A 19,061-nucleotide genomic window follows, 5' to 3' on the forward strand; every position below is an offset into this window, starting at 1 on the left:
GGAGCAGCAGTAACTCTAACACAGTCCACCCCTTCCTGTGTACTCAGGTGTCCCCGTGTTCGGCTCAGTCTCTCTACTCATCCTCTCGTGACTCTTCCTGATGACCTCTTTATTAGTCCCAGTTTACAGATTTCAAAGCTGAGGGTCAGAATGCTGAGATAATCTGCGTTTCTTTTCCAGAAAAAGATAGAGCTGGCTTCCAAATAAAAGCTTTCTCACAGAAAGACCCTATACAATCTCACAGCATTCTGTCATCCCAAAGGGGATATTCACTGGGCCTCAGAGCTTGAAGAGCCTGGTCAGGGCTGGTGAAGAACTGCATGAAGGGGTGAGGGGGGGAAACGGGTGGGCAGAAGGCTGATGTAGCACTCACACCGGCCAACACTCTGCCTCGTTCTCCTTCCAAGGCACAGAGCACCTTCAGAATACTTGTCAGTTCTTACTAGGAAGAAGGAGGAGCCAGGATGGATGCCATTTGCCCTAGGCTGGACATAGAGGCCTTCCTCAGCGTTTTCAAGGGTCCATTTAGGATCCAAAGTCCGAAAGACTGTATCCAGATCTCTAGCTAATACCCACATGCTCATCCCAGTCCTCACTCTGAACTCTGATAGAGGCAGCTGTGACAGACTCCAGGTCCAGCAGGACATTTGGCACAGCTGGTGTTGGCTGGGACAGAACTCTCACTATCCCTTTCATCCCCAGGAGCGCTTGATTCCATCCCACAAAGCCCAGAACCACTACCCAGCTGTGGATGCAAAAACCAAGACTAAGAAGAGGGGAAAGCTAACAAAGACAGGTCCCCTCGCCCTGGTATTGCATGGTCTCCATGTGTTGGGTGGGCCCAGAGCCGGGTGGAGCCATCCTGGAAGACTTCCTGGAGGAGGAAGTGCTGTAGTAGTAGGAAGGAGAGAAGCAAGGCATGGCAGCCTGGAAAAAGAAAACATCTCAGCTTGAGAAACAATTCCGGCAAAGTTTTGGGGGCAGAGGAAGCCGGGTCTAGGAAAAGGAGGGATGGCTGCCTTTGCTGGAATATAACAGAGACTAGGAACCCACAATGAAACACAAGGAAGATTTGCCCCTGGCAGTCAGGGCTTTTTATGTGGTCTTTAGTGAAAGACACAGGTTACCTCGCTAATGCCACAGGAACCTTGGGTGCACACTTCAACATGTACCCCCCCCACCTCCGCCTTTTCCCATCTGACAAAGGACGGACCCCAGGAGTAGTATGCTTCCATTTCCCCATTAGCACCCCCATGCACAGGGCTCACTGATCTCCCTCTCCGCTTCGCATCCCCTCTCCTCCTCCATCTTCCTTCCTCTCTCCCCCTTCTCACCTCCTCTCTCTTCCAGGTGGGGCCCGCTTACCCCAACACTCCAGATGTTCTAAAGGAGTTTTAATCCTAAAGCCCTTCAGACCCCAGGTTAGCAGATGCGCAGCTCAGAGGCAGGTTAATGGGGGCCAGGGGAGCAGGCTGGAGCTGGGGCTGGGGGCGGAGACAGCTGCCTTGGCCCAGAAGGCCTGGTTGGTCCCTGAGGAGGCTGAACAGCTTCATTCTTGTCAACTGCAGCTGACAGAGCAGGAAGGAAAGGGGACTAGGCTGGACGGGAGAGGGGGAGCATCTTTGGGGAATAGTGCCTCCTGGCTCCCTGGCCTCGTGGATCTGGAGGCTTCTCTTCCTTCCTCCCGCCCCCACCCCAACTCAGAACTCTGGAAATTATGAACACCCCAAATAGTCAGCTTTCACGGTTTCTCCATGAGACTCTGACTCCTCTGCATTGTAGGGAGATGTCACTGAGTGACCGCAGGGACATAGATTACCTGCAAGAAGCAGATAAATCTAATAATGATATTCTCAGCTCTAGCCATGACGTGACTTTCTCAAAATTAACAAGCTTATTGTTTTATTTAGAGCGATGCGTGCCCTAATATGCAGCCTTTCACAAGACACTACCAGATGGTGGAGGCCTACCATTCCCATGCTCATCCCCCCCACGCCCCGTCTCTGGCACAGAACTTAGCCCAGACTCCTCCACAGCCAGCTGCTTTGCCTGCATTGGCTCTGACCCGCATCCTGCTCATGTCGAACACATGCTCACCTGCACCACTCATGTCTCGGCCCTGTCTGCTATCCCACCTCCCCAGAAAGAAAAAGGAGGTCCGGAAAAAAATCTATGAACCCTCGTTCCTTCCTCCTTCAGAACTACCCGCTTACCATGTGGTCCAAAAAGAACCTAGGAAGTGGGAAGGGGCAAGTAAATTGTGGTAGAAAGTTCATGACCTCAGGACCCAGACGCGCCTGAGTTGGAACTTAAGCCCCAGGTCTTCCAAGCTGCTGCCACTTCCCAAGTGCCACTGATCCTGCACCGTATTCATGCACGCACATCCATACTGCCTCTTCCCCGAGAGAAAGGGAGTCTGGGCCCATAAGCTCTCTCCACCTGGCATTAGCGCCCCCAAGAAATGAACTGCTGTCCCAGAGGTGTTTCCAAGGTGTCCTGCCTGCCTTTGTTGTCTGAGGCTCGGGAGCAAGGCCGCTGGCAGTCTCCCAGAGAGAGCAACAACAAACAGCAGAAGCAGCTGCAAGCCCTCTCCTGCGATGCAGAAGTCCTGAACCATGTGCAGGGTGGGGAGTGGGAGTCGTGGGAATTCGGGCTGACACGGAAGAATCTTAAGCAGAAGTGATTTGCTTAGATTTGTGTCTTAAGCCCCATCTGGCTGCAGTTAAGGGCGGAAGGCAAGTTCAGAAAAGAAGCAAGTGGCCAGCTAGAAAGCTGTTACAGGCAAGGGGAGTAAAGAGAGGTAGACGTGTCACGGAATGCTTGGGATGGACAGTCATTGGATGCGTTGGTGGTGCTAGTGTCAAAGCCGATACCCAGTTTCCAGACTCTGGAAGTAAATGAATGGCGTGACTCCCTGGGATAGAAAATTCAGAAAGGCGATGTGTGGAAGGGAAGGTGGTGTGCTTACTTTGGGAAAGGTGGGAGGCCCTTCTGGGCCCACCTAGCAGAGTCCACTGGTCAGTTCAATGGACAACCTAAGCTGAAGAAGTAGATCCCCAAGAAACATCAGCTTGCAAGTGGGCACAGAGCCCACAGGCAGACATGGAACTGTCCTAGGAGGGCAGACTCCAAACAATGGTGTCCCTTAGAGAATGGACTGGGGAAGGGGGTCTACAGAGAAGATGGAGGAGTGGCCAGGGGCAGGGAGAATGGGAGAAGGAGGGTCAGGCAAGAGCTAGAGTCAGGGGTGGAGAGATGGGCAGAGACTCATCCCCTTCTGGTGGTCCAGAAGGGCCTTAGAGATCCCACTACAGACAGCCTGGAGGGTAGAAAGGGGAGATGGGCTGATGTGAGTGGCCCTGTGCAACAGGCCCTGGAAGTGGACCAGTAGACCTGTTGCCAGGTGAAGAGCCAATGAGGTACACACCACACTGGGGGTGCTCAGAGTCCCTTCCACTCCTCCCTGTCTCCCACTCCACCGATCTTACCCTGACAGTGTGGCTTGGCAGTGATAAGGATGGGACTGAGGTCACTGCACTCTGAAGGTTTTTGGGCCTCTGGCCCCAGATAGGTTCTGTGCACTGGCCTCAGCCAGCTATTGGACTGAAATCATATCTGGAAACAGTTCTGTTAGGAGACAAGGTGAGGGCACCAAAAACTTGGGGCCACAGTGCCCATCCCCTCAACCAAGAGACTACTGAGTTAGAGGAGAGCAGACACTCCTTACCATGGGTTGCCAGGCCCCGCTTAGCCCTGCATCCTTTGGCGCGGCCACCCGCAGTAGCTCATCTGCCCCAGCCCAGACCCTGTCCAAAGGTCCAGAGTCCTTTGGTGCAGCCTCCCCACCCAACGCTTCCCGCCCCACCCACTGGAGCTGTTGACGGGAGAGTTAGGGGAAGGAGTTGGCTCTAAGTTCCAAAACAGGTGTCAGGATTGTTGAGGGGAAGGAAGCCACCTTGGCAAGAGTCCCCGGATGGGGTCACATTCCAGAGCAACTGATCTTACAGCCAGCTAGCCAAGTGGTCATGCAGGCTCATAAATAGCTCATCCTCTTTCTGAAGGAAAAAAAAGAGGGTGTCTAGCCTCAGGCTCCTTCGCTGTTTTCTGGGTGAAGCAGGAATGCTCCGCTCTCTGTGTGGCTCAATTTTCTCACTTTCTACTCTGCCATTCCAGGGCCCTGTGGCCCCAGGCAGGCAGACTCTATCCATGCACCTCTGACTGGGTCACAGCAAGAACCAGGGTCCTTCTCTGCCTTCTCCGGTTGACATCTGGATTCCTACACTACATCAAGCAACCGTCGGCACTGTTGAGGCTCGTAAATGGATGGGAGATTACTCAGAGGCTCTCCATAAAGACCCCTCTTCCCTCACCCCCCACCCATCTTCTCCCACCAAGTGACTGGGGTGGAGCCTAAAGGTGGCTGCTAGCCACAGAGGTGACCAGGTCACACTGCCTTCACCCTTTCTATTGCCACTTGAGCCTTCTCTTGCCTCCCCTTCGTGCTGCTCCGAGGCCTCAGTGGCAAAGAATCCCGGGAAAATGTGAGCTCTCTGAGATGTCAGGATGAAGGAGATCTCTGTCTCCCCGTCCCCAAGCCGAGTGAGGAGACTGGGATCCCGAGTGACTTTCACATTTTTCCAGCCCGAGCGTACAGGTGGCTGCAGGGGAATGGGTGAGGAGTGCTAAGCCTTGGGGACTTTGTATAGAAAGTCCTTAGATCTAAAAACAGTGGGAATTTGCTGGTTGGTGATGACTGCTGTCTGTCTTAACTGAGATTGAGAGGCAGGGTAAGGAGGCTCCATCAAGCTCAGGCTGTGCCCTCCCCAGGGTACTGAACAAAAGAGGAGCAATTCTGAAGTCACACTCTACTGATCACCTAGAGGGTGGGGAAGGGGGCTTCTTGTTAAAACACAGATTCTGAACCAAGAGTTCTGAGTGGTGCTTAAGGTTCCATGAGCCTTACCTGCTCCAGGAGGCTGCTGATGTTGCGGGCTCATGAGGCATGTCTCAAATTAAGGATGTGGACAGTGTTCCCAAAATGGGTGCGGAACCAGTCACCAGAGGCTACTTTCCTAAGAAAGTCCTAAGAATCTTTGTTCAAGAGGTCTGAGAAGAGGGGCTGGAGAGATGGCTCAGAGGGTAAGAGCATTGCCTGCTCTTCCAAAGGTCCTGAGTTCAATTCCCAGCAACCACATGGTGGCTCACAACCATCTGTAATGAGGTCTGGTGCCCTCTTCTGGCCTGCAGGCATACACACAGACAGACTATTGTATACAAAATAAATAAATATTAAAAAAGAGGTCTGAGAAGGGACCTCGGGTCTGCACTTGGTAAGCTTCCTTGGTGTTTGGAGGTAGATAGTTTTTTAGGATCCCGCTCAGCTGAGCTCCTGTGACTCTAGAGTCCTCCTAAGACTCCTCCTAAGAGTGCTCATGGGTCAGGCGTGGTTGTGCAGACCTATCATTCCAACAGTCAGTAGGCAGAGGCAAGAGAACACAAATCTCAGTCAGTCTGACTGTGCAATAGGACTCTATGTTAAAAAAACAAAAGTTCATGGACTTGGAATCCAGATGACCTATCTATCTGTGTGAGCTGCTCCCTAAAGCCCCATTTGTTCATTGTAAAATAGAGGTCATAGCATCTTCCTTGGGGATGTGCGGTAAGGCATAAATGAGCCTGTGTCTGCCATGCATTGCCTCACCACACACTAAGTACCTAGCAAATACTAGCTCCCAGTGTGACTCGTATTGGGCACACTCTATTGCCAGGGTTTCAGCCTTGCAGTCAGCTAGCTTCCTTTCCTGCACCTGCTTTGAGCCCTGTTCTCTTGCCGTGGCTTCTCTGTCTCGGAAGTGTGGCTCCAACAGTGTGGCTGAGGGGAAGATGAGTACCTAGGTATCTGACATCCGCATAGAAGTCGTGAGCTGCTAAACAGCAGAGCCTTCGTTTATTAAATCAGCATCTTCTGTGTCTTACATTACAAGCACTCTACAAATCAGGAAAGAGTAGCTAAATGGAGGGAGGCTGGAGGGAAGGAAGGGGAAGCAGGGAGACAGGGGTGGGGAGGAAGTGAAGCCCAGGGAAGGGGGTGGGAGGAAAGAAGCAGGAAAGCCAGGAGCCAGAGAAGTAGGTTGGTGGAGGGAGGGGAAAACATCCACGGTGGAGTCTCGACTTCTGCACAGGTGTTCCCAGAGTCAAGGCTCTGCCACGGCCTTGACTGCTTATGAAGGGCTATTTGCCCAGAGGAAGGAGAAACCCGTGTGGGAGGAGCAGCCCTGCCTTTGGGCTTTGCTTAAGGGCTCTCTTGAGCCTAAAACTAATCTGAGCTCCCAGGCCCACCCCTGGGTGCTCTGGTCTCTCAGTTCAGAATTTCTAAGGGACTTTAGGAGTCAGGAGCTTTAGTCAGAGACTGTCTGACCCAAGAAGTCCCCCAGTACCACTCATAGCCCCGAGACACCTGTAGGAGAGATGAGGCGCCCCCAGCTCTTCTTTGAAAAGTCTACCATCACACAGGAGCCCAATGCTGCTTCTGGGTGGCCCAGTTGGAGCCAAGTCTGTTTCAGACTAGCATTTATGGCTGAAAGAATCGCCAACAGGTCCCAGAGCCCATCCCAGCAGAGACACTCTCTCCATGTCTCTCAGGAGCCAAATGACTCATGTTGGGACCCTCATGGGCTGCAAGTGCTGTTAGTCTGCCCACCCGCCCACCTCAGAGCAGCCTCTGGCCAGACACATGTAGTAATCAACTCCCGGAACCCTGGAAGAACCAAACAAGGTAGCATATAATCATGCTGCCTGAAATAGCCTCACCAGGGAGGCCATCACCACCCCACATGTCCCTGGGGACCCCTTGCTAGGCCCCCTGACACAGCTGGGCCCCAGGGCCCTCCCTAAAGAGCAGCCAAGTTGGGGTACAGACAGAACACACCAAATCACCAGCAGGGCTCAAGGCCAGCTTTTGAGATGGGGATTTCACTCCCTTGTAGCAGACTGAGCAGCTTCAGGTTGGGATCTTGGATCAGAGCTCTCAGGCCTCAGGGCCTGCTGCTCCTTCTCCTGTGAGCTCTGGGTCTCCCTCTGTCACCTTCTTGCAGGTGCAGGCCGGGGTTTAGGAGCCCTCTCCCCTCTCTGTTTACTTCCTCTTGTAGCTCAGGCTGGCCCCCAATTCATTATGCAGCCCTGTCTGGCCCTCAATTCCTCATCTCTGCTTACATGTCCCAAGTGCTGGGATTATAGAAGGGTACCATCTCATCTTCCCCACCATCAACTCCTGACCATCAAGTATGTCCCAGGCCCATCTTTTCTCCTCTGCATTCTCAACGTCTCTTGCAAGAGGCTGAAAAGTGAACCCCAAGTGGTAAGTTCATGTCCTCATGCCCAGAACCAGTACTTGAGATCTTGTTTGGAAGAAGGGGGATTTTTACAGATATTATTTAAAGAAAGCTGTTGAGATGAGGTCATTAAAACCCAGTGATGAGTATCCCTTTGAGAGGTGACAGAGAGGCAGAAGAGAAAGAGAAGCCATGAGAAGATGGGAGGCAGACAGCGGAGCCATGTGACCAGTGGGATGCTGAAACCACACTGCTGTGCTGTGTTCAAGTGGCTCAGGAAACAAAGCTCCCCGTATCTCTATTTTAACTTCAGAGTCAGAATCACGGGGTGGGGGGGCTTACTCCACAGACTTGGTTCAGTGGAAAGGGTCTGGGGCCTAGAAATATGCATCCGCTTCCCCCACACTTTGAGATCTGGCTCGTTCTGTAGCCTAAGCTGCTCTCGGAAGCCGGAACCTTCTACCTCTACCTCTGGAATGCTGGTACCACAGTGCCTCACCAGGCTGAGAATGAAGTAGCTCACAGGTTCCCAGATGATACAATCAGCTCTTCTGGACAAGAGCAGGAAAGCTATTGTTCTGTGAGCTCTGCCAGTGGCTAAGTTTGCCCAGCTCTACCCACAGTCCCTTCCCCTTGGCTAGCCATGGTATTCTCCTCACTCTTCTCATAGCGCCCGGGAGACCCAGGGGAATGCTTCCTGGAGGGAACGACCCATCGCTATGCCAGGTCTAACTAATTCTTCTGAGACCACTCTAGCCTCCCCTGGGTCCTCCTGACAATTTACAATTTACATATGAATGGGGAGGAAAGTCCTCCTGTCACCCCAGAAGACTGAGCTCAGTCCTACCCAGTCCTGCTACAAGCCAGGTTGTAAGCGGTGCTGTAGATCAGCCCGTGCAAGCTCTAAAAGCTCAGTCACTAGGTACAACAGGCTAGTACCTGTTCAGGTGTTCAGGTTCCCACCAAGGCTGAGAGTTCTCAGGGGCGAAGCTAATATCATATTGGCAGACCCTAGCTCTTCCGGCTGCAGCATCGTCCTGCCCCATCTTTCTAGGCTCTACTTTAGAATTCCAAGATAAAGGCAAAAATAATTAGAGCTAGGATCCCCAGACGCCTATGGCAGAGCTCAACAACTCCTGGAACAGGTGCCCTGGAAAGACCCTGGTCCCCAAGTCTTGCCAATCCCCTGAAATGGCCATCTTCTCCCTTAGGCACTCAGACTCAGTCTTGGAGGCAGCTCAGCACAGTAGGTGTGTGAGTGGCTTCCTCTTGGGGCCACCTGAGTTCTGATGCAGTAGCATCACCTCTCTCTGTCTCAGGATGCTCATCTGCGGAGTGAGGAAGGCAAACCAACAGCAATACTCTTCCCCCAGGAGCGACGTGTAGACTGGTGACCAGTGCCGGCAGCACGCTGTGCTTATCAACCTTACCTGGGGCATTAGTCTGGGTGCAGTTGTCCCTTCAAAGTAGGTCACTGTATGGAGGGAGGGGCACCTGCCTTATCTTTCCCTGGAGCCCCTCTTACTCATCTCCCCAGGGGACATCTGGCATGGAAACGAATGCTTGGTCATTTTCTTCTGAACACATTCATGTTTTTCTTCTCCCTGTCCAACTCTGCTGCATTCCCAGGGCGCTAGGAAGGTTCACAGGGAACATGGTCATAGCACAGAGAGTAAAGCCAAGTGAACTAGACTTGAGAGCCATCAGCCATCCCAGAACAGGGCCAGCGATAACTTCCTATCAGGTTAATCTCCCGAAAGCCTGGCCGTCCAATGTCTTATTTCTCCTTCCTACTTCAGAGATGGAGAACCCTAGGCTCAAAGAGGAAAGATGATTGACACCTAGTGGTAAAATCAAGGCTTGAACCCTAGTCTCTGGACCCTAAGGTATTAGAGCTTTGAAAAGGTATTAAGGGCAGAGTGAAGACCTCGGTACTATGGAGTCTGAACTAACCCAAAATTCCACCTCTATTCTGTCCTAGCTGTTTGACCTCTAGCAAGCTCCTCTGGGCTTTAGTTGCCTCATCTATAAAATTATCATAACTAGAAGCTACCTGGAAGGGCTTTCAAGATTAGCACAACGGCCATTGCCAAGTGGCTGTCCTTGGTAACAAACACTCCCCAGGGCTTCCAAGACTGGGTTCTTTTCTGTCCTCTTCCGGTTCTTTTGTTTGTTTGTTTGTTTTCTTGCCACTGTGCTTCCCAAGATGCCCAGACCCAGGGCCCAGCCTAGAGCTGACTCTGAGAGCTTTGCTTCTGCTTTTCCACTGGGTTCTCCCCAGGGCCCTACCTCGCCCCCACCCAGTTCTATCTAGCCCCAGGCTCCACAAGCTTGCAGCATTTCTCTCGGCCTGGATTCACGCCCAGTGTGACATGTCTAGTGTGGCCACACTCCTCCCACGTTGGTCCAGGAGGAAGTAAGTGTGTGCAAAGGGGGGTACTGGGGAGTAGGGTGCCACCAGTCCAGGTGCCAAACCAAATAGCTCATGTGTCACAGCCAACTCAATACATGGCCCCTGGAATGCAGGCTGGCTGCCTCGCCCCTGCCCGAGTCCCACACTGGACTCCCCCTACCTAGTTCCTGTTCCCTGTGTCTGGTTCTAGCTGGTAGAAGGTAGCGCCACTCACAGGGTTCAGCCATGCACGGCTCCAGGAGAACAGAGACACGCCACATGGAGGGGTCAGAGGTCACGCACTCTGCTGCGCATCTTGCCTGCTCTTAGGAGGGCAGCCCACACTATGGGGAGCATGGAAGAGAGAAGTGTGCCTCCCTGGTGCGCCAGCTTCAGACAGAAAGCAGGACACTGTCATTTACTCCTTCTCTAGGGAAGGAGAGCCTTGAATGATGGCCATCAAAGGAAGGGGCCCTTCACAGCCTTTGGAATCCCACAGCCGAAGCACCCTTGCATGGGCCTCAACAACTCTACCTTGGATAGCCCCGAAATTCTCCTGCAGGTCTCTTCATCTGCTAGGGCAGTCGGTAAGGAGGGTGAGGAAGATGAAGCCACATGGAAGATGTAACACGTGGAGCTGATGTACAGGTCTATGACACTGATCTCGGCTACGTTTGTGCTCTCAGCCTCTAATAAAACCTGGCCTCACTGTTGCTATCTGATATAGTGGGGAGTGAATGTAATGGGGACCACCTCCCCTGCAATGTCTCAGGGGGTCTTTCCTTAACTCTTCCACTTTCCAAAAGCTCAGGATATAACACCCGCCACTCTGAGTCCTTGTCCTCCTTCCTCCTCACCCTTCCCTACACACGCATGCACATGCATGTTAATGTACATATGCATATACAGGCATGATTGCACACGCACACACAAGCCCCTACACCCTGGAGACAGAATGAACAACCTCTGGTTTATCTGGGCTGCTGATCACCTCGGTTAAGCCAGGGCTCACGTTATATTTAGCATTTCTCCAGCACGTTCTGCATGAGTTCCACCATGTGCCAAGCTCTTGGTGACAAGATCCTCCTACCATGATGTCAAAGCCAGAGGACTGGTGTCGGTGTGACTTCTCCCCTCCCCCTACTCCCACGGTCATCTGGGGCTAATGCCGATGGCAGCGACAACAGAAGGCACTGTTCCAAGTCCCTCCTGTACCTTGAACTCATCTCTTGCCGTGCCCTTGAGATGAGTGGATGCCAACGCTGCCATGGTTGTGTGGATAAGGAAAAACAGGATGGAGGTTGAGTAATCTACCCAGGCCTTCCAGGAAGCCCACAGAGGAGCTGAGAGTGCTGAAGTTTTCAGAGCCCATCAATTTCTCCTTTCCCTGCTGTCCCTGCCTATCCTTTGGCCACCGTCACTCTTGGCTGCCTGGCTTCCACCCCACCCCGTCAGTCCCCATCACTGCTGCAAAGGGGGACTTTACAAAAACTTAAACTTTCTCACTGCAGTCCTGCTCAAAGTCCTTCTGCGGCTCCCTTCTTTCAGCGTCATGGCGTCCTTAACGAAGGGACAGTCACTTGTCATTTGCTAATTTCAGTTCTGCCTACCAATCACACACACATACACACACATGCATGCATGCACACATATACACACATGCATGCAAGCACACACACACGCATGCACGCACACACACACGTGCATGCACGCACACACACACATGCATGCATGCACACATATACACACATGCATGCACGCACACATACACACATGCATGCAAGCACACACACACACATGCATGCAAGCACACATACACACACATGCATGCACACACATACATACACACACAGTTCAGCCAAACTCCCTAGTGCTCACTCAGTTTCTTCTGCTTTACCTCTCCACCCTGGGCCCTGTGGTCCCTCTGTCCATCCTGTCCTTCTCTGCTCTTTACACGATTGACCTTTCCCGATCTTCAAGACCTAATACAACTTTTGTTGACTTAGTCGAGCCTCAGAAATATGTTGAAATGAACGAATCGATAACTGGATGGGTGAGCACTGTCACAGCTGTGTGTAGCCTTCTGGTTCTCTTACCCCTTTCAAAAAGAGTCTATGTGTTCTTTTCAGGAAAGTCCTTGGAGGTGAGCTGGGTATGACCACTTTTAAGATGGAGACACTGAGGCATGTGGACAAGATCAGAGGCAGGGGCTGAAGCCAAGCTTTCTCTGGCAGCCTGGTGTTCTCAGGATCGCAAGAGGTAGGACTTACTGCCATGATTTCTGCCCTTACCTGCCTAAGCAGAAGGTTGCAATGGGGCTGGAGTGGACGCTCTGGTCCCCCAAGTAGGGAGGCAGCTCTCCTCTCAGAATGTATGAGCGAAACTGTGCGTCTAACTAAAAATGCCAGGCCTGCTCTGAAAACAAGACCTTCAGAGACCTTCAGTAAAAGGTGTGACTCACTTTTTTTTTAATTAATGATTTAAATTCAAAATAAGTCCAAGTTTTTCCTATGAGTCTGCTTGATGCTTTGATTGAAATGTCAACCCTCCCTCACCCCATCCACCACCTCTTATTTTTGGCTCTCCACGCTCTTTGCTGGTGCCCTAAGCAAATGTTTAGTCTGCCGGCAAGACAGCACGCAAGGTTCTCCTGGCTCTCATCTGCCGACCTTGGCCTCCCGGAGCATGCTACCTACCCATCCCACTGGATGGAGGGAGAGGGCGCTGGGGCCAGAGGCCTAGACGCTTTGGGATGGAGGCCAGACAGATGACAGCGAGAGGAGGGAAGTTAGTTACTGCCACACAGGCCACTCAGTCAACAAAAGCGGTTATACACAGGTAGCCAAAGTGGGAAAAACCCAAACTGTGGTGGCTGTGGCTAGCTGGTCAGAGACCTTCTCTTTAAATGTGGAGTCCAGAGAAAAGCCACTTTCCCTGTCTCCCTCCTTCTGCTCAAGGACAATGAAAACCGGTTAAGACTGACCTCCGCAACCAGGCTCTGGGCAGGGCCACGGCATCCAAGGATACGACAATCTTGTCCTATACATTCATTGCATAGGCCTAGGTTCCTACAGGTTAAATGTCATGCCTACCTGAGTCCCATCCCCCAACCATGATTTTCCCAAAATACATATTCACCCCACTGGATGGATATAGGTGCAACCAAAACTTCAGCTGGCTTCCGTAAGCAGGTGTGAGGCACCGACCATGTTCCCGGCCCTGTGCTGGGCACAGCATCCATACAACACAACAGGTGGACAAGACCAGCTCCCCTCAACCCTAGCACCTGTTACCACTCTCATGGGCAGGCTTGGCTCTGTTGCCATGATTCCCCTGGTGGGGTAAAAGAGGAACTACAGGGCTCCTTGGAGGGCAGGCTCTAAACTGGGTGGCCCAGAGTCTATGATCACAGTCCCCTCTCCCCACTAAGGAAGGAAGAAAGTAGGCATTTGAATCTGACCCCCTCCTCCTACTGAGCTCCAGGGCAAAAGTCAGCTAAGAGGAGGAGACAGCCCCTTCCTGGTGAATCTTTGGGACAGTAGTCTCCACCCCACATCCCAGCTCCCTTGGCAGAATGCCAGTGGCCTCAGGACTGCTGTCCTGGTGGCCCTACCTGAGGAGGTTCCATTCCCACAGGCCTGCAAACACGCAAGGGTCATAGACACACACTTAAGACGACAAAACCCTCAGGAATTCAGAGCCAGAAGCTTCATCTGGACTCATGTGTGGGCATCAAGGGAAGGGAAACCAAGGCAGGGCCTGGGTTGTGCCCCAGATCCAGGAAGGAGGGCCCTCAGTGACTCACAGCGACTGCAGGCTGGGCAGCTCCCACAATGCCTCTGCCGGGATCCCTCGGAGCTGGTTGCTCTGCAGCATCCTGAAGAGAAGAAAGAGGTCAGTTCAGAGTCACTGGGGACTGAGTGGAGTGGGGTGAGGATTCCTCCTTTGAAACACCCCCTCTTCTCCTGCTTCAGAGCCCAGGGTTTTGAGGTGTAGCCTCCTGCCCTGTTATAGGGAATGGGGTATTGTTGAGGTACAAAGAGGATTGGAAGGCCCAGCATAAGAGAGGGAGAGGAGCCTCAGTAGGGCTTGTGAGACATGGCAGGAGGCAAAAGGGTGAGGAAGAGAACGGAGAGCAAGCAGAGGCACAGACATTTAATCCAGTACAAGGGAGGCAGGGTTGCCTAGGCTACAGTGGGAAAGGATCTCAAAAAAAGAGGAGAGAAGAGAAAGGTGGGATTCTGCTGAATTCTGTCCAGCAAGTGTTGCTTCCCAGGCCTCAGCTTCCCTCTCTATTCAACTGAGCTGCTAAGGGTTTCTTTGTGAGGGAGGAAGACATGGATAAAGGTAAGACTGAAGACTGTGCCTCAAATATCAGGGCATCAGGAAAACATGCCTTCTGGAGTCCTTGTCTACAGAAGAAATGTGACATGTCCCCATCATCAGCCTGCTGTGGGGGCTTCATCTCACATAACCACACACAAAGCAGCTGTTCCCGAGGCTGCTGGCCTAAAACAGCGTTGGCCACAAAACCCAGGAAGGCACCACAGGCAGAAACCACAAAGCTCCTGGGGACCTAGCAACCTATGCTCAGGGAAGAGAGTGGGAGAGCAGTGTAGGGAACAGAAAACGGGCAACTCTACAAGGGGGTGCTGCTGACTCCAGGAGAATCCGGGCAAAACAGGGGCTTTAACTAAGCTGGGCAGGGCATCTGAAGGTTCAGGGAGCCCTCTGCACAACACTTATGCTTTCTTAGTTCGGATGAAAAAACTGAGTACAGAAAAGGGAAGGAGGAAAACTAAGTCAATGTGTAAGAAACAGACAGTCTGGAGAGATGGTTCCGTAGTTACAAGCAGTGGCTGCTCTTCCAGATTCCATTCCCAGCACCCACATGGTAGTTAACAGCTATCTGGAACTCCAATTCCAGGCACCTGACACCTCTTCTGGACTTCATGAGTACTACACACGCATGGTATGAAAACATCCATGTAGACAAAACACCCATACACACAAAATTAAATGAGTACGTTAAGAAAAAGAAATACAAAGGAGACCTTGGACAGCAGTTGTCACCAGAGCATTGTGTGTGTGTGTGTGTGCGTGTGTGTGCGCATGGGTGTGCATTGTATGTATGTGAGTGTACGTGTGTGTGTGCATGGGTGTGTGCGCATGGGTGTGCATGGGTGTGTGTGCATGGGTGTGTGTGCATGGGTGTGTGTGCATGGGTGTGTGCGCATGGGTGTGTGCGCATGGGTGTGCATTGTGTGCGCACGCGTGTGTGTGTACGCATGGCTGTGCATTGTGTGTATGTGAGTGTATGTGTGTGTGTGCATGGGTGTGTGCGCATGGGTGTGCATGGGTGTGTGCGCATGGGTGTGTGTGCATGGGTGTGTGCATGGGTGTGTATGCATGGTGTGCATTGTGTGTGTGTGCGCACATGTGTGTGTCCCCATGTGTGTTCATGTACACAGGTGCTTATGTATTTGGAGGTTGGGGGACAGCCTCAGGTGTCATCCCTCAGGAGCTGCCCCCCTTGTTTGTGACCCATTCTCCCACCAGCCTAGAACTCACCAGTAGGCTAAGCTAGCTAGTTAGAAAGCCCTAGGGATTCACTTCTTTCTGACCCCCCCCCCCCAGCTGGGGTAACAAGCTCAAGGGTGTAGGTCAGCACGTGGATTCTAGGGATTTAACCAAGTCCTTGCACTTTACCAGTCTGCAGCACCTCTGTGACTACACTGAACTCTCCTTCCTTCCAGTGTCGGGGGCTCAGTGTCTTCCCCAACAACTCAAGCTGGGCCAGACCGCCTGGCTTTCTTTCGTGACTCAATACCCAGCAAGCTAGAGTGTAGTGTGGTCACAGGTGTTGGGTCTGACCCACTTCCCTTGCTGTCCCCAGCCTCCTTTCCCAACACTACTGCATGGAAGCACAGTTGGGTCAGAAGGGGCAGAAAGACTGTCAGGAGGGAGAAACCCTTTATTCTCCAGGGCGAGGCAATGGAGGCTGAGAGAAGGGAGGTGATTTCCCCAGAGTTACAAATCACAATGACAGCATGAGGACCAGGCTCCAAGTCCCACTCCAGACCAGTGCGTTGGTGCCCTCTGTCCAGCCATTGTTGTGTCTGGTGAGGCAAAGTGGATTTAACCCTTTGCTCTCCACCCTACATGCACATTAGAATCACCTGGGAAATGCTCATGCCACAGGCCAATCCACTTGAGCCTCTGGGGCTCTTGCTGTAAAAGACATGGCTTCATTTATTTTCAAGCTCCAGGTTGAGTCTGATGCGCGAACAGGTGTCCTGTGGAAGTCTGGTCCTCAGCAACTCTCCCCCAACTTATGTACAAAAAACATGCTCAAAATCTTTCTCTTGCCAGAAAAGCATCTGGGAACAGAAACCATGAATTTCAGAGACCCAGGGGGCCAAGTAGCAGAGAGTCCCACCCCCCCCCCCGCCAGAACTCTCCAAAAGGCTCTTCCTGTGAACCTGGTGCCACTGGGTGCCACCGTGCAGATGAGTGAGGCACGGGCTGGAGCTCACCCACCCTCTGCACCCTGTAGAGAAGGTCCTCCCTCTTCAGTTTTACGTATTCATGTTTCTGGATAAGGTGAGGTTTTGTTTTGTTCTTCCCCACGCAGAAATCGAATCCAGGGCCTTGTGCACTGCTACTGATTATTTTAAATGTCTATGAGTGTTTTCTGCATTTCATTTGTATTTTAATAAATAAAGCTTGCTTGAGGATCAGAGAAGCAAGTAAAGCAGACGCATTGGCCAGCCTTACAGACCAGGCAGCAATAACAGACACTTTTAATCCCAGTAGCCACACTAGTTTGCCATAGAAACCAGGCAGTAGTGGTGCACACCACTAATCCCAACCCTAAAGAAGAATATGAAATGGGAGGAGGAGGCAGCTCACAGTCACACAGTTTCATTCTGAGATTCCTGGAGGCAAGATCGCCATTTCAGACTGAGATAGAGGTGAGAGCCAGTGGCTGGCTGCTTTGCTTTTCTGGCCTTCAGGTTTCTGTCTCCAAGCTTTTATTAATTGTGTATGTATGTACATACAAGCCTGGTACCTGAGGAGGCCAGGAGAGGATGCTGGAACTGCTGAAACTGGAGTTATTAAGGCGGTTGTGAGCTGCCATGTGCGTGCTCGAAACTGAGCCCCGGTCCTCTGCAAGAGCAGCATGTGCGCTTAACCTCAGATCCATGGCTCCAGCCCCAGGGCCTGGTTCTTTAAAGCTAGTCTTTATATATAGCCCAACCTGGCTTTGAACTCCATGACCCTGTATCTCAGCCTCCTCGAGGCTGGGGTACAAGTATGCACCATTACCACTGGCCAATGTTTGGGGTTTGGATGATTTCAATTCTGCAACTAAAAATACTGAGGAATTCATCCAACTTCCTCACTTTAAAACGAAGAAAACTTCCTAGAGAGAAGAAATCTAGACATTTTCCCTGCTGCCCACCTTATGGTGAAGCCTTGAGTCTGGCCTCAAGTCTCTCTGCTGTCGAGGAGCCCCACTTCCTGGCATCCAGTCCTTTGGGGGGGGTGACCTTTTTGCTGAAGAACAGCTTAGGGGATCTCCCTGGGTTCCTTGCAGCCTTCTCAAAAGTCAGGCTGGAGAGGCCAGCACCCCCCAAGTATCGCAAGTCCCTCTCAGGTCAGCTCCATTCAATTTACCAAGTGCAGCGGGAAAGGAAACAGTCAGTATCCACCCGAGACAGTCCGTACGGTGAGGAAGAGGACCGCAATTGATGCTGCACTGAGTTTCCTTGGGCTGGGCCTGAGATCTAACTCCTCCGTGCTCCTCTTTGCCTCCGGCAAGCTTTAGATGAATGAGCAAAGATCAGAAGCAGAGAACAGCTTCTAGAACCTGAGTCTTTACTAAAGAGGGCACTGGCTAAGAATCCTCAGTCACAAACTCTGGGCTCTCTGCAGGAGCAGAGCTTCCTGAGAAAACCTCCTGCCCAGGTTCCTAAAGGCAGAGAGCAAAGGCAAGCCCCTGAGCCTCCTCTCCTGTTACTGAAATCTGGGCCTGATGTGAGGTAGTTAAGGCTCAGTTGTGTTGTTCTAGATGGAACCACATCAACCTGAAACAGGGCAGCAGCTGGTCCTATGGTCTGCAGAGGATGGGCAGGGCCAAGGCTAGACCACGCTCGTTTTCTAAGACGACCACTTTTGAGGGAAGGTAGTGTAGGGAAACCCGACACATACACGTACCCCCTTGAGCTGGGACCAGGATCCAGGAGCTCTGCCTACAGCTGTTCTATGCCTGGCAAAGGCACAGCGGGCATAACATCCAGAGGTCCCTGTCTGGGGCAGCAGGAGTATAGTTGCCCTTAGGGCAGCTCTGTGAATTTAGCGTCTGGGCCCCACAGACTGATGCAAGCTTAGACTTTCCTGCACAGCCTAGCACTCTTGATCAGGCCTGCACTAAGCTCTGAGCTTGAGGACTTGGGGAACCCTCAGAGGAGAGGGGGTCGCCTGGGAGGACTCTAGGAAGGGGGAGGGATCCCTTCCAGGATGACAAGGAGGCAGAGTATCCATCGTGTCATCCTGTCCATTTCTGCTCAGCCTGGCCAGGCCTCAGAGAACAGAAGCCACAGCCTTGGGAAGGGTCCGAAGGTAGAAAGCTACAGTCCCTTTATACAGAGGGAAGCTCTTACGCTGAGCGCAGGGCCGGCTCTGCTGCCCTAGTTTTCTGACAGGTGTGAGAGACAAGGACCTGCAACCAGTGACGGAGACACTAGATGTCGGGAAGGACTTTGTACCCAGGACACACACGGACTCTCCTGCTCTGAAACTCTGGGGCAGAAGGGTGGGGTCCCCCACTATCCCTGAACAAGAAATTTTGCAAGCACACAAAGCTTTAGGGATAGGTGGTCTTCAAAGATGGAGCAAAATGGGGGTCACTGGCAGAGTGGGGGTGAGCAGCATGGCTGTCCTGGCTCCCACCCTCAGCTTTTGGCCAACCTGCTCACTGGGCCCAGGCGCCACTGGTTGGAAGGGGGCGGGCAGGCTGCGGTTTCTTCCAGGCTTTGATTTATTGCCTAATGCAGGCAGAGAAGAAAGAGGAGGCTCATCTCTAAGCCAGAGCCTTAGGAACGGGACGTGAGCCTCACATCTTCTAAAGACCCAGCAAACAGAACCCTGCTCTCTAATCCGACTGCAGGTCTGAACCTGCCACTGGGCACAGATATGCCACCAAGTAGGCCGCCTGCACTGCGCGGTGCTGTGGGTTCGAGATGCCTCCTCCCCCACTCCCACCCACCCCCGCCCCGTGCACCCTGAGCAACTATAGGGAGTGAGACAGAGGAGCAGGAAGAACTGAGAAGCTG

The 19,061-nt window shown here is 52.4% G+C and overlaps 1 protein-coding gene across 1 annotated transcript in view; it reads right to left on the reverse strand.

Moving 5' to 3' along the window:
- Positions 1-19,061, reverse strand: part of Lgr6 (leucine rich repeat containing G protein-coupled receptor 6) — a 114,953-nt gene that overhangs the window by 61,889 nt on the left and 34,003 nt on the right. The window contains exon 4 of the mRNA XM_075988038.1: positions 13,529-13,600. Coding sequence (XP_075844153.1) covers positions 13,529-13,600 — 72 coding nt within the window. The remainder of the gene's footprint in view (positions 1-13,528; positions 13,601-19,061) is intronic.

This window comes from Microtus pennsylvanicus, chromosome 10, assembly GCF_037038515.1.
Source record: "Microtus pennsylvanicus isolate mMicPen1 chromosome 10, mMicPen1.hap1, whole genome shotgun sequence".
NCBI classification, from domain to species: domain Eukaryota; kingdom Metazoa; phylum Chordata; class Mammalia; order Rodentia; family Cricetidae; genus Microtus; species Microtus pennsylvanicus.